Below are 22,001 nucleotides of genomic sequence, written 5' to 3'. Positions count from 1 at the left end.
AAAGACAGCTTACCTCACACCTACCTCCTCCGGAAAGAACTTCCACTTTGTGACCAGAGCTCCAGGTCGGGCAGGCGACATCTACCCAGTATGGACCCTCCGTGATGTTCTTCTGGGTTAGGACAATCCAATTGGACACAGCAGGGAAAGAGATCAACGGAGGGTTTATGGTTCGTGTACAATAAGCTCTGTGCAAAAGCATGCTAAGTAGCGTATGAGTTGGCCTCCGTGATGTCAGTCTAATGCATTGGATGAGTATGCTGTCAGGTGGTTTCTTCTGATGTCTGCCACTTTTCCTCCCTGCCCCCTCTGGGATCTCAGATCCCAGGATAAGTGGTTTGGAGGTTTAAGAAGGCCTCACCCTGGGCCTGGAGCTTGGCCAGCTCGTCACTCAGGGAGTCATAGGACTCTTCCAGATGCCGCTTCTTTAGCTCCACGCTCTGCATATACTCTGTAAGCGAGCGGATCTTCGCCTCGTGCTAATGGGGGAAGGGTTGGTGAGAGGAAGAAGAAGGGTGGAGTCAAGGACACAACTCCAGGCAGCACAGACCTCTGCAGCTCTCCCAGGCCCTCCCCTCCTGCTGTGCCTGCCTGAAGACACAGGGCCAGAGGCCATTTCTTTGGACCCTTCCTTTAGACCCCATCAGCTCACAGGGTGCTATCTCCTCTGACCCTTCACTTCCCTGGCCTGGACCCTTCCCTGCCACCCCAGGCTCTTCTATCCTTGACTTTGGTTGACCCTAGGTCCTTGACATGAAAGTGGGTGCTAGGAGTTTCATCCCACAAGCTACAGAATCACCCTCCTTCCCATTGCACGCAAAGGCCCTCAATGCCCAGCGCTCACCTGGGAGATGAGGAGCTGACAGGAGGAGAGTTCCCGCCCAGTCACTTCCATTTTGCGATGACATTCGACCTGCAGGTTCTCTAGCTGCCGGCAGCGCTTGACCACAGACTTGACTTCTGATTTGATTTTGCTGATATAGAGTCTGGCCACTGTGAATTCCTCCTCGATGGCTCCGCTGATCTCCACCGGCTGGGGGGTGGGGGAAGGCAGGAAGAGGTACTTCTCTGCTGCAGGGAAGCGTTTGCCCATTCCCTTCCACCCTGCCGATCCCCGTGTACACCCACACACACAGGGATTCGGGTGGGAGAAGTATTTTCCAAACAACTTTTACCTGCCATCACCTGGCATTTCGTATTAAATCCTTCTACCTGCACTTAAAGATCCAGTTCCCACAGTCGCCCTCTTCCATCTTATAAAGCAATATGATTTTCTTTTGCAGTCAAACTGTTCTGCCTGATTGCCCAGATTTGCCTCACTGCCACAGATTTGCATATATCATTCTCACATCTGTGCCTCATCTCTAAAGCCTGCTATAGGCACATCTCCATTCCTTCTTTATTCAGCACCCTGTAGAAGGTGTATTTACAGTTGAGTCTGTGCAAAATTCTACTTGTTTTCCTGTATCTAGTTTATTTTTTTTAATTTTTGTTTAGTTTTTGAGAGAGAAAGAAAAAGAGCACGAGCGGGGGAGGGGCAGAGAGAGAGAGGAACAGAGGATCGGATGCAGACTCTGTGCTGATAGCAGAGAGGCCGAGGTGGGGTTTGAACTCACAAACCAGGAGATCATGGCCCGAGCCGAAGTCGGATGCTCAACCAACTGAGCCATCCAAGCACCCCATGCTAAAGTCATGTTTCCCAGATCTCTGGCCCACCTTCCTCAGCATCCCTGAGGGCCTGGACTGTCCACCCTGCATCTCCCACCAGTGCCCAGAACAAGAATGACCTGAACAAGATTCCTGCCTCTGTCTCCACTCACCAGCTTAATCTCCCCGTTGCCCACGATGACACTGAACTCACTCAGGTCCTTCATCAGCCCATTCAGCACCTCAGCAATGCGTTTTCGCTGGTGTCCACTGACCTCCTGTAGCCGCTGCAACTCAGACTCCAGGGACAGCATGGTGGCCTGGGGACAGCCCCTCAGGTCATCCCACTGCCATCTTCCTACCCCCCTGCCTAGCCCAGGCAGAGGCCTCCCCCTCATACATGACCCTGAGGGCTGCTACAAAGAGAACATGGGCCCTGCAAAAGGGTTTGGAAGAGACAGGAGTCAGGAGGGCAGTGTGGTGACAGGTGGGAAAGGTTCCCACAACACACCACACAGCAGTGCAAGGGTACAAACGTGACGCAGGGGTCCCTTTGGATGTGGGGGACGTTCTGGAGGCCAGGGAGCTCTTGCACCCCAGTCAGCCACTCACCACCTTCTGAGATAGCTCATCCACCAGAAGCTGGTTCTGCTGGCTCTTCTCCTCCACTTCCTGGGACTTCTGGTCGTAGTTCACGGCCAGCTCCTCCAGGGCCTGTAGCACTTCCTTCACCTCATCCTTAGCAGCGTCATTCTCTGACTGCAGGTGGCTCAGCTCCCGCTGGACCTTTTCATTGTCTCCTCGGGTGGACACCAACAGCTTCAAGAAAGAGGTAAGGCACGTGAGGGACCACCGCTATGGTCCCCTGGTCTGGGGAAGCTCAGAGCACTACCCCAGACAGGGTCCCTCTGGCACCCGAAGCCTGGAGCGCACAGCTCTAGGAGAGGAGCAAGGGCCAAAGTGAAAGTCAGGAGGAAGGGGGGTGTAGGCTTCTTAGAAGCAGGACAACAGAAGGAAGAAGCACCCAGACTCCAAAATCCGTGGTTTACACAAAGCCCCAGTTAAGTCCCCAGACTTCTGTAGTTTTGGGGGGTGACTAAATCCTAAGCAGAAGACTAAGCCTTCTTCGGGAACACACCGCTCTCCTCTCATGTCTTGTCCTCCTTCCCATTACCTCTTCCTGGTCCAGCATCTGCTGCTTAAGCTTCTCTATGAGCTGGCTCTGCTGGTTGATCTCATCATCCTGTTGGAGGCAAGGGGGGAAGAGGGAGTGAAGGAAGGCAGCCCCTTCCAGTCTAGATGGATGGGGTTGGGGCCAGAGGTCGGATCCTGACAAAAATCCAGACCGGCCAGGCTTTGAGTTAGAAACCCCAAAACCTAAAACGAGGTTTTCCCCTCAGCCTCTCACCTCACTCCTACCCTCACTTTCAAATTCCTTTCTTCTAGAAGATGATCTAACCCTGCCAATACCCAGCAAAAGCCTTTAGATTAAAGGACACGGCCTCTAACCAAGAACTCCCACTTTGGTCCTCCATCCTAATCAAATCATTCAAAAGCAAAGTCTTAGGCATCAGAGGCAAAGATAGACCTTTCAGGGTTACTTATAAGAGCAAAAACAAACTACCCAAAACAAAGAAAACTAGAGGCCTTGCAGTAAGCAAGTGGTTAAATAGGTTTTGAATGAATGAATGAATGAATGAATAAATAAATAAATACAACAATATGTTTTGATAAATGGACTTTTTTTTTTTAATTTTTTTTTCAACGTTTATTTTATTTTTGGGACAGAGGGAGACAGAGCATGAACGGGGGAGGGGCAGAGAGAGAGGGAGACACAGAATTGGAAGCAGGCTCCAGGCTCTGAGCCATCAGCCCAGAGCCTGACGCGGGGCTCGAACTCACGGACCGCGAGATCGTGACCTGGCTAAAGTCGGACGCTTAACCGACTGCGCCACCCAGGCGCCCCGATAAATGGACTTTTAAAATGCTTTTAAAATGCTTTTACAAAAAAGATTTTTAATGAAAAAATACTTTTATGAAGAATTGTTAACAAAGTAGGAAATTGCTCCTTATAGAATATGGAATGAGGAAATCAGATGCAAAGTTACACACACAGTGCATCTCAACTGCATGCTCTATGTATGAAGAAAAGCAAAATGTTAGTAGTGTTATTTCTGAATGGTGTGATGATGGGAGACTTAAATCTTCTATTTATTTTTATTTATCTTCCAAATTTTTTTAATGTTTAATTATTTTTGAGGGGGGGGGCAGAGAGAGAGGGAGACACAGAATCTGAAGCAGGCTCCAGGCTCTGAGCTGTCAGCACAGAGCCCGATACTCGAACCCACGAACCGTGAGATCACGACCTGAGCCAAGTTGGATGCTCAACCGACTGAGCCACCCAGGCACCCCTAATTTTTTTAATAATATGGGTAACATACAGTGTTGTGTTAGTTTCAGATATATGATACAGCAATTCAACAATTCTAAATGTTAGTCAGTGCTATCTTCCACATTTGCAGTAATGAATGAGCATTTGTCCCTTTTAAAATAAATATATATATATATATATATGGGGCACCTGGGTGGCTCAATCAGTTAAGCGTCCGACTTCGGCTCAGGCCATGATCTCACGGTTCGTGGGTTCGAGTCCCGTGTCGGACTCTGTGCTGACAGCTCAGAGCCTGGAGCCTGCTTCGGATTCTGTGTCTCCCTCTCTCTCTGCCCCTCCCCCACTCACGCTCTGTCTACCCTTTCTCTCAAAAATAAACATTAAAAAAATTAATAAAAAAATTTTTTAAAAGGCAGTAGAAGCTAATTCCTTAATCCCTCACTTTTCATCCCCCTGGCCTCCCCTCTGTGCCTTGGATGTCCTCACCTTGTCATCGAGCTGCTTATAGAGGCGGCGGATCTCCTCCTCATATTTCTGCCTCTCCTCAGGCGCGATGCGCACCACGATGGACGAGTTGTCATTCACGGGGGTCTCCTCACAGAGCTCAGCTCCCAGGGCTGCGTCGTCCCCAGCCAGGCGCTCTGTCTCAGGCACATTCTCTCCTGGCCAAGGGGCAGAACAAGATGAGGGACAGGAGGAGACAGAGCTGTATCCAGGAGTCCTTCCTCCCTCGCTCCTCAACGCCAAGACCTCCGGGCAGGTCTCCAACTCTGTTGCCAAGTGCACCTTCAACCTTTGCTGGGGGGTGGGACAAGGGTGGTCAGCCCCCTCTCCCCTTCCCTCATGACCACTCTACTGCACGCCTCCAGAAACACAACCCTCCTGGGAGGTTCGCCTGTCCTTAAGCACCACCCCAGACAGGGCCCCTCTGGTCCTCCAAGCCTCCTCCTCCCACAGTCTCTCGCGCCCACTGGAACCCTCTCTAACCGCTGCGCCACCGGCTCAGCTCAGCCTCCAGCTTTGCAATCGTCTCTTTCTGAGCTTTTGTCTTCTCTTTCTCCTTCTCATATTTCTTCTTCCACTGCTCAGCAGTCAACTCCAGATTCACTGAGGCAGTGTTCTTAATGGTCTTTGCCCTGGGTGAGGAGAACAAGGAGATGAGACCTCCACGAAGGCTTACGTGACCCTGAGGGGTGAGTGCAGCAGGGGCTGGCATAGGGACGAGGGACTCTGCCACTGACCGCTGCCCAAACATCAGGGTGGACTTGGTCTCCGCATCGTTGTAGCTGGACGGTGAGCAGCAGATGAACATAGTTGTCCGGCAGTTTCCTCCCAGAGAGTCCTGGAGGATCCGTGTCATTTTGCTGTCACGATAGGGAACGTAGCTTTTCTGGGGGAAGGGGGGAGATTATGAATCAGGACAATACTCAACAAGGGAATCAGAAAGGACAGTGGTGCTGACTAAGGATTGCACACCCCATGAACTGGGCGTGATGGGATAGCAGCGGCAGCAGGAAGAGAAGCTGGAAGACGGGGTGCAGCCTGCAGAACAAGGGGGCCTGAGGAACACTCACTGTGCCCTCAGCCAGCGCGGAGATGACGTTCCCGAGGGCTGACAGTGACTTGTTGATATTTTTTGCTTCGTCCAACACGGCTCCCTCTGCTCCGGTCTTGCTGACCTACCAGAGAATTAAGGGATGAGTGTGTCATAAGCACTGCAGAGGGAGAGGGCTCTCATGGCCTCTTCTCCATGTAGGGAGATTCAGTCCAAGAGGGGCAGGGGCAGGGAAAGAGAACAGAAAAGGCCCTTCCTCTGTTACCCTAAACTCTCTTGCCAAAAGCTACCCACATATTAAACGAAATGTCCAGAAAAGGCAAATGCACAGAAAAAAAAAGTAGATTAGTGGTTGCTAGGGGTTGGGGGAAGGGAGCATAAGGAGTGACGGCTAACAGGTGATGGAAATGGTCTAGAACTAATGGCGATGGGTGCACAACCTTCCAAATATCCTAAAACCCATGGAACTGTATACTTCAAAATGGTAAACTTTATGGTATGTGCATTATATCTCAACTAAAAAGTTATTTTGATTGAAAAAAAAAGCTCCTCCCGACCTCCTTGCCTACCCACCCCACCCCCAGGCCCCCAACCTTCTCGCTCCCTGCCAGGTCCACTAGATACAGCTTCCCACTGAGCTTCTGCTCGGTCTCCATGTTCTCCTGCTTGATGTTGATGAGGAAGATGCTGTGGCTCCGAGAGCTGTGTTCGTTCATGTCTGCAGGACCAAGGGAGGAGCAGTCCCTGTACTAATGCCTGTGGAGCCGAAGCCCTCAGCCCCCAGCTTCCACTGACCGCTGGCCCACCCAGAGAGAGAGGGAGCCAGTCAGGACTAGCCCTGCCCCAGCGTCTCCCAGGCAGCTGGCTTGCACACACAAGGGCAGCCTCTTCTTGCAGAGGAAACAGTCTTCCCTCGCTTACTTCCAGTCCCTCAGCCCCAGAGGACGCAGACAAGCAGCAGAATCCCAGACTCGAGAGCCCCTTATATCCCCACTCACTGGTGACAGCCACGTGACGATTTGATTTCCCCTCATCAATCACATCTAAAATCTCCTCTGGGCTGGACACAAAGCGTTCAGTACAACCCTGTGGGGGCGGGGGGGGGGGGCAAATGGACAGTGACCTGTGAACGTTGATCTGCAAATTAAATTACCTGCACACTGCCCACGTGACCTTTCAAGACTGTCTTTTCCGAGCCCTCGGACTCTCCCTGGTCCCTGAGCACATCTCACTCCTCCAAGCTATCTGCCCTCCAACTTCTGGGTCTCTGGTCTATCTTCTTCCCACAAGCCCACTGTCAATACACCCACCCAGGTGCCCTTGTCCCCACTCTCACCTTGACAAATGGCACCCGATTCTTGTCCTCATGCACAGATAGATTTGTCTTGGTCACTGAATCAAGACAATGCGGGGTAGGCAAGGTTAGCACTTCCATCCCCAACCCCACACCCTGTAGTCTGCTGACACAGTGGTTTCTTCTATGTGCAAAAGAGGAGAAAGACTTCCCCATGAAGCTTAACGTCCCTGCATACACTGAAAACTCAGTTTCTCCTCCTCCAGGATTCTAGCCTCAAGGTTCCAGCTGGTCTCAGGCTGTTTCTATGCTCTGGGTGAGCAGGCTCACCTTGCGTGTCTAAGCTCATCTTCTGACCCTTTGTTTTTGGAAATTCTGGTTTGTGGAGGCAAGGAACATGGGTATGAGTGTGTGTGCCCTCTGCATCTCTTGCCAAACAGCACACAATCCCAAGAGCAATGTGACCTTTCTTTTCTTTGCCCTCCTCACACCCCCACCCACCCAACGGGATTAAACACCACTCACCATCCAGAAGGTCACGAATTTTGTCCAGGTAAATCTCAAAGTAAGAAACCTGGTTAGGGAGAAAGTGAAGAGGGCCTATCTTAAATCCGATACAAGAATCTCAAGTGAATGTGACTCACTCAAACGGTGGTAGTAGGAGCGAAAGGGCAGAAGAGAATATCTTAGCAGAGAAGAAGAGCTGAGGTGACTAGAGCAGGAAAATAAGTTGGGGTTCCCAGGTTCTCAGTGGGTTCATGTTACATCTTCCCCTCCCAGGCCCCATCTGAGGATGCCCAACTGTCATGCTGTGATCACCTTGATGTGGAACTCAAGGTTTTCATCCATGGAGTAAATGTGGTTAAAGATGTCTCGGGCAATTCGAGGAATGATTCCCATCAGCTGAGGGTCATGCAGCTTTCCCTGGGGAGGAAGCGTATTCCAGAATGAGGTTGGGACTCAGAAAGAATGAGACAACTCAAGAATGCAGATGAACACAAAGGTAATAGCTGATAAGAAGACCATCTTAAGGTAGGAGGCAGTCACTGCCATGTCTACCTTTTTAGTGGAACAAGGAGAGAACTGAGTAGCCCTTTTAACTCTTATTGTAGCTGCTTTTCCAGATGAAAAGGAAAAAACTGGAATAGTGGAAAGGATGGAAAACCGCAGCAGGTTGGAGGGATTTCACTAAACTTCCACAACAGTAATGCTCCTCACTTCGTCCTCCAGATCAAGCAAGCTTGATTCCAAGATCTTGCCCCACACTGAGATTCCTTGGCTTCTCATTATCACTCCCCGCTCTTCACCTCTCATGAAAGTCAGAACCCTCACCTCCATGGTATGTGTTTTCCCTGAGGATGTCTGTCCATAAGCAAAAATGGTGCCATTGTAGCCAGCAAGGACATCTGGAAGAAATGGCAGAGAAAGAGCACTGGTGGAAAGAAGTGGGGTAGGGAATGGGAACCTGAAAACATACATTCTAAAAATATATCCATTACCTTTAACAATCTGCATGGCGCATGCATGATAAACTTGCTCCTGGGTCGTGTTTGGAGGGAACACCCGGTCAAAGACATATGGCTTCCCCTAGAATGGAAATAAAACATGGCAGACATCAGCAGGCAGGGTGTGAGGGAGAAGAAATACTGCAGCCCCCTTTCATTAGTCTGCAAAGGCACCTGTCTTTCAACCATCCATATCCATGGATGATTTGGGGGGATGAGGGAAACTAGAGAAAGAGGAGCAAAAGTTAGTACTGACACCAGGAGTTGTGCCCATGCGCTACTGAGTGTCATTGAGAAGTGTCATACCATGAGTTCGTGTGAGGGGATCTTAGTTTTCATGTGACGATTTAGTACTCTACCACTCCAGGCCCCTCCCTGGGAAACCAAATGGGAAAAGACAATAGGGCCACAGGCTGTGGAGAGTGAAGAACAATTCATTAACACTAAAAATCTACCTCTAGCTGTAAAAATATCTTCCTCAATAGATCCACATGTCCTGATATGGAAGGATCTTTGAGATGTGTTAAGTGAAACATGGAAAGTTAGGGACATATGTATAGTATGTTTCCTATTGTGTAAATGAAATATACATATACCACAGCTACTGAGCTGTTGTGCAAACACTAATGCAAGCTCTCTCTCTCTCTCTCTCTCTCTCTCTCTCTCGGTGAAAGAAATATATGAAATCAGAAACATGGGTCTCCTTTTAAGGAATCAACTTTAAGTAAAGAGAAACTATGAAGCAATTCACTGACTTGCAAGTACTTAATTCAGTTTATATGTTACAAATCATGTGTGCTGATAAGAATGCTAAAGATACAGGGGTGCCTGGGTGGCTCAGTCAGTTGAATGTCTGACTCTTGGTTTTGTTTTGGGTCATGATCTCATGGTCATGGGATCAAGCCCCACATTGGCCTCTATACTCAGTATGAGCCTGCTTGAGATTCTCTCTTCCTCTGACCCTCTCCCCAACTCATGCTCACACTCTCTCTCTTTTTCTAAAAAAAAAAGAAAAAGAATGCTAAAGATACAAAATATTTAAACCTGGGGAGCCAAACCAAGTATGTATTCACTATCCAATCATACTAAAGATCTCTGGTAATATTAAATGAGACAATGTTTGTTCTCCACCACAAGTGACAAATTTCTGTCATGTTTCCCTGCCATTCAGTTTAAAGAAACTATGACTGAGGCGCTTGCATGATTCAGTCAGTAAAGCATCCGACATCGGCTCAGGTCATGATCTCGCAGTTCGTGAGTTCGAGCCCCACATCGGGTTCTGTGCTGACAGCTCAGAGCCTGGAGCCTGCTTCAGATTCTATGTCTCCCTCTCTCTGCCCCTCCCCAATGTGTGCTGTCTCTCTCTTTGTCTCAAAAATAAATAAAAATCGGAAAAAAAGAGAGAGAGAGAGACTATGACTGGGGCACCTGGGTGGCTCAGTTAAGTGTCCAACTTCGGCTTAGGTCATGATCTTACTGTTTGTGGGTTTGAGCCTTGTGTTGGACTCTGTGCTGACAGCTCAGAGCCCTGAGCCTGCTTCAGATTCTGGGTGTGTGTCTCTCTCTCTGCCCCTCCCCCACTTGCACTCAGTCTCTCTCTCAAAAATAAATAAAGCATTTAAAAAAAAGATAGAGACTATGACTTAGTTGTCAAATTGTTTTACTACAGAGCCCATCTTTATCCAACTGAAATGTAGAACTCTAGGTCTACGGTCACCAGAGTTTGGGAGACATGTCTTAACTAATTAAGGAAAAGTCATAAAACTTGGCCAGAGCTGGATATGGTGGTGCTGGGAATATTCATATCACTATTCCATCTATATGTAGAATTGTTTTCTAGAAGGAATTATACAAAAATATTGGCCATGGTTACTATGGAGAGAGACAAGTCTTTTATTTTTCATTTTGTATCTTGGGCAGAGAGAGAGGAAGAGAGAGGATCTCAGGCAGGCTCTGCACCATCAGCACAGAGCCTGACGTGAGGCTCAAACCCCCGAAGAGCAAGATCATGACCTAAGCCAAATTCAAGAGTCAGATGCTTAATCCACTGAGCCACCCAGGGGCCCCAAATTCTGTTAAATATTTAAATGTCCATACTGTTTGTACTCTATATCAGTGATTCCAGTGCTAGGAATTCATCTTACAACACTTACTTAAGCACTTAAAGATTTATGTAGAAGGATGTTCAGTGCAGCAGTTTGTATTAAAGTAAAACTAGAAACAATTCAAACATCCATCAACAAGATGTTGGCTATGGTAACTCCATATTCCACCCCCATTAAAATGACTGCGGTTGGTTTACATATATTGACATGTCCAAGCTCGATAAAGTGAAAAATAAAAACAGTATGTGTAATGTGATTATACTTTTTATCAACGTTTTTTATTTATTTTTGGGACAGAGAGAGACAGAGCATGAACGGGGGAGGGGCAGAGAGAGAGGGAGACACAGAATCGGAAACAGGCTCCAGGCTCTGAGCCATCAGCCCAGAGCCCGACGCGGGGCTCAAACCCACGGACCGGGAGATCGTGACCTGGCTGAAGTTGGACGCTTAACCGACTGCGCCACCCAGGCGCCCCTGATTATACTTTTTAAAAAGCATATGAACAGAATTGTCTTAGAAAAAAGACATGGAGGGACTATATACAGAACTGTTAACGGTGGGTATCACTGGAGAGCAGAATAACAGGAACTTATGCTTTCAACATTTTTTCTGTGATATTTAAATGTTTTACAGTGAGAACATAGTGCTTTTAAACTAAAAATGTAAAATATTACAGGGCACCTGGTCCATTGGTTAGTCTGTGCTGACAGCTCGGAGCCTGGAGCTTGCTTGGGATTGTGTGTCTCCTTCTCTCTCTCTCTCTCTGCCCCTCCCCTGCTCATGGTCTGTCTCTCTTCTCTCTTCTCTCTCTCTCAAAAATAAACACTAACAAAAATTTTTAATGTAAAATATTACAGAAGATGGTAGAGAAAATGTGTAATGACAAGACTACACAAAGTACTGTTAACCAAGAAAGTAGTTTTTAAAATAGTATGCAGTATAGGGGCACCTGGGTGGCTCAGTCAGTTAAGCATCAACTTCGGCTCAGGTCATGATCTCACGGTTTGTGAGTTCGAGCCCCGCGTCAGGCCCTGTGCTGTCAGCTCGGAGCCTGGAGCCTGCTTCGGATTCTGTGTCTCCCTCTCTCTCTGGCTTTCCCCCCTCACACTCTGTCTCTCTCTGTCTCAAAAATACATAAAAAAAACACCCCAAAACATTAACTAAAAAATTTTTTTAAATAGTATGCAGTATAAAAAGCAAAAAGAAAAGTATGTAAAGGATGATTCCCTTTCTGTAAAAAAAAAAAAAATGTATATGTATGTATGTATACCTTGCTTAGAAAAGCATGTTAATAGTGGTTATTCTTGGACAGTGGAATTTTAGGAGTTTCCACTTCCTTCCTAAAATGAAGGGCACCTGTCCGGCTCAGTTGGGAGAGCATGCAACTCTTGATCTCAGGGTCGTGAGTTCGAGCCTCGCTTTGGGTGCAAACATTACATTCTTTTACAAAAAAAATTTTTTTAATGTTTATTTTTGAGAGAGAGAGGGAGAGGACAGAGCGTGAATGGGGGAGGGGCAGAGAGAGAGAGGGAGACACAGAATCCAAAGCAGGCTCCAGGCTCTGAGCTGTCAGCACAGAGCCTGACATGGGGCTTGAACTCACAAACTGAGATCATGACTTGAGCCAAAGTCGGCCGCTTAACTGACTGAGTCATCCAGGTGTCCCTGTAAACATTGCTTTCTAAAGTGAAAATACATAATTTTTTAAAGTTTATTTTCTTTGTTTTGAGAAAGAAAGAGAGAAAGCATGAGCGGGAGAGGGGCAGAAAGAGAGAAGAGAGAGAATCCCAAGAGCCGTTAGCTTAACCGCATGAGCCACCTGGGTGCCCCCAAGATACATAATTTTTAAATAAGAAAATCTTAAGTTTTTCAAAGATATTAATATTCTTACTACATAAAGAACTCTCGGGGCGCCTGGGTGGCGCAGTCGGTTAAGCGTCCGACTTCAGCCAGGTCACGATCTCGCGGTCCGTGAGTTCGAGCCCCGCGTCAGGCTCTGGGCTGATGGCTCGGAGCCTGGAGCCTGCTTCCGATTCTGTGTCTCCCTCTCTCTCTGTCCCTCCCCTGCTCACACTCTGTCTCTCTCTGTCTCAAAAATAAATAAAAAAACATTAAAAACAAATTTAAAAAAAAAGAACTCTCATAAATCAGTAACAAAAAGATAAAACTCAACAGAAAAAATGGACAAGCGCTATGTACTAACAACAGAAAAATATATACAAATGTTCAATGTTTTCTTCTTCTTCTTCTTCTTTTAATGTTTATTTATTTTTGGGAGAGGGAGACAGAGAGAGAGAGAGAGAGAGAGAGAGCATGCGCATGACTATGGGAGGGGCAAAGAGAGAGGGAGACACAGAATCTGAAGCAGGGTCCAGGCTCTGAGCTGTCAGCACAGAGCCCAACCCCAGGCTCAAACTCGCAAACCATGAGATCATGACCTGAGCCAAAGTCAGAGGCTTAACTGACTGAGCTACCCAGGCACTCCAAATGTTCACTGTTTTCAAACTAAAACAGTAACATCGTTACTCACTTATCAAATTGAAAAACACAAACTTAATTATAATACCCAGTGTAGGTGAGGGTTCAAGGAAGTATCATTTCCACACAATGGGTACCTTTATCCTTTTCTGGTAAGACAGTATGTCCATTCAATTTTTATGGGGCAATTCAGAAATACATAATCAAGATCCTTGAATTATGCATATCCATTGACTCAGATGTTCTACTTCTAAGAATTCATGCTATGAAAATATTTATAGCAAATATGTAGCTACAAGAATGTTTATTATCATGGGGTGCCTGGGGGTGGCTCAGTTGGTTAAGTGTTCAAATTTGGCTGGCATCATGATCTCACAGTTCGTGGGTTTCAGCCCTGCATGGGTCTCTGTGCTGACAGCTCAGAGCCTGGAACCTGCTTTGGATTGTGTCTCCCTCTCTCTCTGCTCCTCCCCCCGTGCTCGCTCTCTCTCTCTCTCTCTCTCTCTCTCAAAAATAAATAAAATGTTAAAAAAATGAAAAGAAAAGAATAAGTTTTTTTAAGAAGAATGTTTATTATCACACTGTTTATAATAACAAGAAATTGAGAACAACTAAAGGGGAATAACATTTTAGGGGACTTGGTTGATTAAATTATGGCATGTGCATATTTTTATCCTTTGCTGCTATTTAAAATGATGTCATAATAGAACATCAATAAATTTCAAAAATGTGTTAGTAAAAGAACAAAACAGCACATACTGTATTATTCCCTTTGTATGATGTTCAAGAAAGGACAAAACTTAGCTAGTGATAGAAGTCAAAATAGCAGATGCCTGGGGGTGATATTGACAGGAGGGGGCTAGAGAGAGCTTTGAGGGGTGATAGAAATACTCTAGTTTTCAATCTGGGTAGTGGTTACATGGGTGTCAAAATATGTTATAAAATTCATCAAACCGCATAAGATTTGTGCACTCACTGAATGTAAATTATATACCTCTTATAAAATACGACATCATAAAGTGATGTTATTATAGTGGTTCTTAAAAATGAATTGATACACAACCTCATTATTAAGATAAATGCATATTAAGACTATGAAATACCACTTTAACCTATCAAAGTGGCCAATGCATTGCACTGGAGAAGGCATATATAAGCTGGAGCCGACTCTGTGAGAGGCAATTTAGAACCAGTTCTTAAATTTTTAAGTGCATATATATACTTTAAGACCTCAACTTCCAAAAATTTATCCTATATAGACATACTGCACATATGCAATATGTATACACACACACACACACACACACACACACACACACACACACACGGTCATTTAATTGTTTGCAGTAGCAAGTTAATAGGATAACCCTAAAAGTCTACCAATAAGGACCTGGTTAAGTAAACTATGGCATATCCCTACAACAAATTATAAAGTTGTTAAAAAGAATGAGATGTATCTTTGTGTGCTGATAAGGAAGACTCCTAGACTCGTTGTTAAGTGGAAAAAAAAAAAAAGTAAGGTACAGAACAGTATGTATACTATGCTTCCTTTCTTGTTAAAAAAAAAAAAAAAAAAAAAGTACATGCACGGGCACCTGGCTGGCTCAGTCAGTACAGCATGTGACTTTTGATCTCAGGGTTGTGAGTTTGACCCCCATATTGGGTGTGAGTTACTTAAACAAAAAAAATTTTAAAAAGTATATGCACGTATATATGCCTTTGCTTATAAATGTATAGTATGTTTTTAGAAGGATCCATAAGAAACTGGTAATCAAAGGCAAACTGGTTGTCTCTTGAAAGGGGAACAGGGTGGCTAGAAAACAGAGGTAGGAAGGAGACTTACTTTCCAATGTATACTTCTTTATATCATTTGAATTTTATCACTTGTGCATGTTAAGACATGCAAAAAATTAAACATTTAAAAAAATAAATAAAATTATGTAAAATATTTAATGATGGTAAAGTAGTAATCATAATATTATATTAGTGAAAAAACTAGGTTGCAAAAGAATATATAGTTTATGATACACTTTTATTAAAATTAATATAGGCATATATGCAGCAAAAACTCACTGGAAATAAATACATTAAATTGTTAACAGTGTTTTTCTTGGGGTGGTGGGATTTTGAGTGATTTTGAGTTTCTTGCATGTGTTTCTCTTTGTTTTTAATTTTGTCAACAATTAAAATATGTTAGTGTTGCAATCAGACTATGTTTAATATTATTCAAGAAAAATCTACCTTAATTCTTTTTTTTTAACGTTTGAGTGAGTTTATGGATTATTCATAGGACTTTTGTGAATTTTTCATCCTTTTTATCCAAATGGTTCATCATTACACTTCCTTACAAAGAATAAAATCCTTATTACATATAAGAAAATCATACAGTGTTAAACAGATTTAAAGTGGCATTGATACTTGTCCTCCTCAGTAATACCTTTCTTTTTAAATTAAATTAAAATTTTTTTTGCGTTGAAAATTGATTCTTGAATTGTAATCTAACTCAGTGTTTCTCCCATCCAGCAGCCGAGAAACAGAGACAAACACGTCTATCTCAAGCCAATGACTCTTGCCTCTTCTCCACCAATGATGGCTATCTATGCTTCTTGAAACCAGGAATGCAGCCAAAGGGGGTTAAGTAGAACTCTGGAGCCAACTTTGCCCCTTCCTTCTTCCCTTCTGGGAAAATGGGTACCAACTCTTTCTCTCCCTTCCCTTTGTCTCATCCTCTCACTTAAAGGATTCTACAGGAGGCTATGCATGCATTAAAATGGAGGGCGCTCTCCAAGTGCTGAAGGCAATTATTGCCTGAGAACCCCTTTTCTTAGCCTAGGCCAAGAAGAAGGAAGAGACCACAGAGAGTAAAAAGGGTGGTGTTCTCCGTACTGTGAGGCTAAAAGATATCCAAGAACTAAAAATAGGTCCACTTAGGAAACTCATAAGCAGGGAAAGCCATAGACACAGATTATAATTTCAGGGTTTCTGGAAAGGCCTGCTATCTCTTCCTTACTCTTGGCTAGGCCCTTAAATTCCAAGTTTAGTTCATTATTTTATCTTAAGATTTTTATTTCTGTTAAATTGTTGATTTGTTTTAAGTTTTCTATTGATTAAACTCAAGATGAATTTGTTTGTCAGCTATTTTTATGCGAATAACTAGACCAGTGGTTTTCTACTTATTTTGCCTCTAGACTACTCACGTGGGAAACATCACCATTATTTATGTCTTTTCATGACACCCAATTACTTTGAGTCGGACTATAGTATGTTGTGGGAAGTTTCTTATCAGAATCTGGGGGAGTGAGTATAGTTAGCAAAAGCCATTTCTTTCTTCCTTCCTTCCTTCCTCCCTCCCTTCCTTCCTTCCTTTCTTTTTTAGCCATTTCTGATGCCCCCTCTCAGGCTTCTGCCCAGATCACCCCACAGCCTGGACCACCACATAGACCAGGAGTTTCTTGAAGGCAGGGATTCCCTGTAAAGCCCCAACATCGAGCCCAGTCCTTGGCCCACAGGATGTTCTTCATAAATATTTGTCAAGTAAATACAGATATTGATGGAGTAAGAGTGTAAAAAGATACTAGAGACCTGGATGTTTGGATAAAACAACTAGTAACAAGTGGAAATGTTAACTACTTCCCAATGTGTCAAAGGCTAGCTTGTGGGGAGACAACATGTATAAAATTATAACAACATCTAACTCTTATCAGGAGTTTATTATGTGTCTGTCACTGTGCTAAGCAATATGCATTATCTCATTTAATGTTCACAGCAATCCTAAAAGATATGTACTGTTATTATTCCATTTTATAGATGTGGGAACTGAGTTTCAGAGAAGTAAGGTAGCTTGCCTACAGTCACACAACTGAGAAATGGTAGGGCATGGTCTCAAACCCAAGCAATCTGAATCCAGACCCCCAGTGCCATAGGGATCCAAAAACTTGGGGTGCCTGGGTGGTTCAGTTGGATAAGCATCCAACTTGGGTTCAGGTCATGATCTCACAGTTGGTGAGTTTGAGTTTGAGCCCAGAGTCAGGCTCTGTGCTGACAGCTCAGAGCCTGGAGCTTGCTTTGGATTCTGAGTCTCCCTCTCTCTTATGCCCTTCCTTGGCTTGTGTTCTCTTCCTTTCCCTCTCTCTCTCTCTCCCTCTCTTTCTCAAAATTTCAAAAACTGAAGTGCCTGAACACTGAGCACTGCATCAGATCCTTATCATGGCTTTTCTTTCCCCTTCGCCACATGCCACACACCCCCCTCCCCATTTGGACATTTCTCCAAATGTTTCCAGACTCTAGATGTTTCATCACTCCTTTTTTCCAACCTCAACCCCATCTTCAGAAATATGTGATTCTCTCACCCATCCTCTCTCAGGAACCCTCCCTCACCATGACAGCATCAGAGACTGGAAGATTTATTTCATTAGAAACACTCAGGGAGACTCTCCACCTTTGAGGAATGCCCCTGAGATCCACTACCCTACCCACAGCAATCTAAGCACTCCTCACAGCCTTCTCCAGAGAGCCCACCTTCAGAGTCCCGCAGCCCAGGGCTCTGTTCTTCCCACCCCACACCTCCTTGTTGTTGCCTACTCCATTTGTGTCTCCTGGCACCTTTCAGTAGTTTTCCATTATGTGAGCTGACTAAAGCTAATGGGAGGGCCTAAGATCAGGGGTCCCAAGATGACCAACCTTTTCAACCCTCAGTAAAGCACTTGGTAAAGGCTGAACTTCTGAGCACGAGGCCTGATTTCCATGGTGACACCCCTGGGGATTGTTGCCATGGTAATGCTGGAGAGACACTGGCCATGGTGAACATTACCTCTCCTCTCTATTTTCCTTTATGAGACTCCCCCAAAGCTAAAGGGAGACCGGCTCCCCCTCTTCAGATATCAAAGGAATCCTAGGCCACCCCAAGCAATACTGACTCTTATCCAATAACCCATCAGGTCCCAACCTAGCTTTTCCAAATAAGGTACTTGATGGTCCTGGATTTTTGCCTGCCTACTAACCCATTAGGAGACCTGAGGGAGGAAATATTGTGGACACTTGAATGAATGAGGGAGAGAGCAACAGGGGGAGGGAGGGAGAGTGCATTGTCTTCTCTTACTGTCATCCCTCCCATGTCTGGTATAGAGGCAACAACAGCCCAGACAGCAGGCACCAGGACACTTTGCCCACCAAGACCAAAGCAGAGAAACACTTAAATGGGTCCAGTGAAAAAGTCACACTGGATTCTGAGTGACACAGAGAGCAAAACAAGGTACACAGCACACAGACAGTGACCCAGACACCCTTCTACTATGACTCAGGCCATTAACTTTGGCTAAGTCCCATCCCCCAGATTGCTAGGAGAAGTCAGGGGAATGGGGGAGGGATAGGGCTGAAAGAAATATCTTTCTAGCTTATTTGCCAAGCAGAAAAAGCCCACAAACACTAGGGACTCTGAAGCCCAGAGCTAGCCGCAGTGCCGCAGAGGCAGAGAGGAGAGCCATTAGAGAAAGGAGCACGGACTGGGTTTGGAGAGATTACTGTCTCCCCCTTCACTCTTCCCTCGCCTTCCTAAAGCAGCTTCCTCCATTAATTCCTCAGATGCTGGGCCCCAAAGGGAGACCGAGGAGGAAAGAGGAAAGTGGGTAGGGGATTTCCTCCCCTTGGTGGGACTCAAGGGTCGCCTCAGAATCCCTTCTCCTATAGCCCTCCTCCTCCCAAATGAGCAAGGAATAGTCAGCTTGGGAAGGCAAGCTCCAAGGACGCTGCCTGAGACAAAATGGCCCCCCAGCAGCATCTATCTCGGCCAGAGAGATTGACAGGAAGGGCTTGGGCAACGGAATATACACAGTGAGACAAAGGTGCAGCCCTGCAAATATCAGGCAAAACAGACAGGGAAGGACCAGCTGTGGAACTAAGATAGAATCTGAATTGGCAGGGGGCCCTGGGCCTCTCTTCATCTCTCCCCCTTCTCCACCTTCTACTGTGTCTTTCCTGTTTAGCAAATTGGACAGATCAATACCACCACTCCTTCTCCCAACATCACCCCATGCCCCACGCCCGCCACACTGGGATGGCCTGAGAGCCTAAAGGAGTTTTTCAGACTTACCTGAAAAAAATAAAGCAAGGAAACTAGGATTCACAGTAGAAGCCTTTTGTGGATGGGCTCTCCCATGACCACCTCCCTCCTGTTTCTCAGCCTTCATACTTCAGGGGACCATCAAGCTCCAACTCTCACAGCTAATGCTTGCTGTCCAGACTACTTGGAGAGGAGCCCCCAGGCTGATCATGTTAGCCTGGCCAGACAGACCAGACTGTAAAGCCTAAGGCCCTTGAGGCAAAGAAAGACAAGAGCCCTCTGTATGTGGTGAACACACACATATGTAAGCACACACACAAGGCAGAGGCACCCATTTGAGTTCAGTTGGTGACAGCTCAGCATGGTGACAGACTGGGGTCCTTGGGGACGGGACATACAAGCAGGCTCTTCTTAAAACATGTTTATTCAAAGTCCCATTCTCACTGATTCAAAAGGCTCATGCTCCCTCCCCATCTTTCCTTAATTCCTTTAATAAGCATGCCTTGTGCCAAGCACTGTGGACCAAAGATATATAAACAGTGCTCCTGACCTTGACGGCAGTCCTCATATGTGCCCCTCCCTTCTCCAATTGGCTGCAATTTCCTGGCCCAGCACCCCTCAAAGCCTTACAGGACTCGACACCCAGATCCTTTCACCCCATAGCCTGACATCCCTACCAACCTCGGAAAGGAGGGGTGGATGAAGAATTCCCTAGGAATTCCCTTTAGGCCACCACAGATAAAGGTCCAGAAGAGAAATCTGCAGAGGCAGTGTGATAGGAAAATCTATTAGCTTTGGAGTTACAGATTAAGGTTCAGATCCATGAGTTAACAGTGTGACCTTGAGAAAGTCATTCAACTTCTTTGGGCCTCAATTTCCTCATCTGTAAAATGGAAACATTAATACCTACTTCAGAGTGTTGTTTTGAGGATTAAATACTACACGTCAAGTAACAAACCCACAGGAAACATCAGTCCTCCTTAACAAGATCTCCTCCACGGATAGGGCTGTCATGATGAGGTAGAAGCGACTTGCTACTTTTTTTTACTGGATCATCAAGAGAAAGGATGAATAAGCAAGTACCTATCAAGACCTCAGGATTTGGTTATTTTTATTTGTTAGGGGGGACTGGGGTGTCTGAAATCCTCTTCCTACTGTACCTGGGAGGGAAAGGCAGACATTTCCTTAGGACCCCAGAGCCCCCTTTCCCGACTGGGTGTGGCATCAATGTATTCCTCAGAAAACCCTTCATCAGATCTGTGCCCTCCGCCCCAGTCTAGGCTGCAACTACTTCAGGGGCTGACGGAGGGCTTGGTCCTAAAGCCCACTCTCATTTATACCTCCACCCGCAGAAGCCCTGGACTGCCCACCTGTCATCTAGCCCATCCACTGGTCTACCCCCTCCCTTCCTGGGAGGTGGGGGTAGAGATCCGAGCCAATAACAAAGGGAAGATGCGCTTTCTCTAGGGGAGAGGGAAAACATCAGAAAAACATGGGACCGGCTCTGAGGGGTGCGGACGCTGCAGCGAGCAGCAAAGGGGAGTTGGGTCCCCCGACTGCGAGGAAGTAGCCCCCTCCCACTCTGCGGAGACTTGGCCACCAGCCTGGCCAGGCCACACCCAGTCATCCTGATGCAGGGGAGAGGAGGGGCTGCGGCGGAGGATGGAGCTGAGCGGCGGGGAGGGGGTGCAGTGACAGCCAGGGGCTAAGACTCGGCGGGGGCGGGGTAGAATCTTCCCAAATTCCCTCCCGGGGCGACACTCACCCCAATAACGACGCTGTCGTCCCCTTGGAAAATTGGGATGAACTTGTCTCCCCGCAGAATCTCGGCCTGGTTCAGGGGCCGAAATCGGCAGAGCACCTTGATGCTGCATTCGTTGTTGGTCTCCGCCATGGTGGTCGCCGGCGACAGGCTGGGGCACTTCTCGGGCAGCCGGGCTGTGCGCGCTCCGGAGGAGGGGGGCTCAGCTGAAGCCGAGGCAGAGGACAGGTGCTCGGTCTCTGGGACCGAGGAAGCAGGTGGGGCGCCCGGGCGGAGGCTGGGGAGCAGGGCCGGGGCGCGCTTGCTCGCTCCTGCGGCACAGGGATGCAGGCGACCTGGGCGTCTGGTCCTCCTCTCTCGGCTCTCTGCCTCTCCGCCCCTCGCGCTGCAGCGCCGCGCTGCGGGCCTGGGCGGGGCGGCGGCGGGCGGGGCTTCCTTCGCGGGGGGCCTCCCGTTCGGCGTCTACCCGAAGGGGCGCCGGTTCTCTCCTCTCGCCTCCTCCCCCACCCCCGAAGCTCCTAGGTAACCTCGCCCTCACCCCTTCCCCACCCAAGTCACTCGCTGCATCCCAGCTCCCCACCTCCCTGGCCTGCCTGTCCCTCCCTCGGACTCCACCCCTCTGGAAGGGATAAGGGGGCTGAGGTGGGCTTGTCGCCTGGGTAGGGAAGAGAGTCAACGGCGCTTGCACCCTTTTTATTCCGGGACATCCTCCTCCCCCACCCCCGCCCCGCCCCTGTCACTGTCCTCTCTCCATATTGAGAGCCTTCTTCTCATTCTCCATCCCCAACCCCCTCACACAAGATTCCCAACCCACTCAACTTTCAAGGGCAGCTGCCTATACCCCTGTGGAGGAGGGTGTCCGGGTCTCATTTTTCAGACAGGAGTGTCAGGGGAGAGGCTAGTCCCAACCCCTTCTACCTCCAAAGGTGCACTCGTTCCCCACTATACACACCAGGTCCCCGGTGTGAAGGAAAACAAACTCTGGTTCTGGGCTATTAGAATTCAAAAGCAGATAAAATTCTCATTTTTGCCTCCTAGGCTGGGGCTGGGCATAAGGTGGGCAGGAGAAGCTTTTGCAAGAGAAAGGGAGTCAGAAAACAATGAAGGAGGGGTAATGATGAGGGTGGGGAAGGCCACAAGGGCTTTGAGAACCTATAGGGCAGACCTCCGCCTTTAGGTTTCAGGCAGGTTTAGGCACCTATGTG

The 22,001-nt window shown here is 47.0% G+C and overlaps 1 protein-coding gene across 3 annotated transcripts in view; it reads right to left on the bottom strand.

Annotated features, from left to right (window-relative positions):
• Positions 1–21,005, bottom strand: part of KIF5A (kinesin family member 5A) — a 28,189-nt gene extending 7,184 nt beyond the window's left edge. Inside the window, exons 1-18 of one of the 3 annotated variants that reach the window (XM_047066065.1) lie at positions 20,800–21,005; positions 20,066–20,068; positions 8,388–8,475; positions 8,221–8,294; positions 7,708–7,812; positions 7,414–7,462; positions 6,931–6,986; positions 6,593–6,680; positions 6,188–6,312; positions 5,614–5,718; positions 5,281–5,429; positions 5,027–5,175; positions 4,526–4,701; positions 2,822–2,890; positions 2,260–2,466; positions 1,821–1,967; positions 845–1,033; positions 362–479 (exon numbers count right to left, since the gene is read on the bottom strand). In XM_047066065.1, the coding sequence (XP_046922021.1) occupies positions 362–479; positions 845–1,033; positions 1,821–1,967; positions 2,260–2,466; positions 2,822–2,890; positions 4,526–4,701; positions 5,027–5,175; positions 5,281–5,429; positions 5,614–5,718; positions 6,188–6,312; positions 6,593–6,680; positions 6,931–6,986; positions 7,414–7,462; positions 7,708–7,812; positions 8,221–8,294; positions 8,388–8,475; positions 20,066–20,068; positions 20,800–20,928 (2,026 nt within the window). In that variant the 5' untranslated portion in view covers positions 20,929–21,005. The remainder of the gene's footprint in view (positions 1–361; positions 480–844; positions 1,034–1,820; positions 1,968–2,259; positions 2,467–2,821; positions 2,891–4,525; positions 4,702–5,026; positions 5,176–5,280; positions 5,430–5,613; positions 5,719–6,187; positions 6,313–6,592; positions 6,681–6,930; positions 6,987–7,413; positions 7,463–7,707; positions 7,813–8,220; positions 8,295–8,387; positions 8,476–20,065; positions 20,069–20,799) is intronic. The other 2 variants (XM_047066064.1, XM_047066066.1) reach the window with 2 other exon arrangements.
• Positions 21,006–22,001: the final 996 nt, after the last annotated feature.

Source organism: Lynx rufus, unplaced genomic scaffold (genome assembly GCF_022079265.1).
Source record: "Lynx rufus isolate CCGP_SWC_20201006 ecotype Redwood Valley unplaced genomic scaffold, mLynRuf1.p SCAF_7, whole genome shotgun sequence".
NCBI lineage: Eukaryota > Metazoa > Chordata > Mammalia > Carnivora > Felidae > Lynx > Lynx rufus.
Note: the sequence above shows the minus strand (reverse complement) of the source record. Positions and strands in the feature narration are given on the sequence as shown.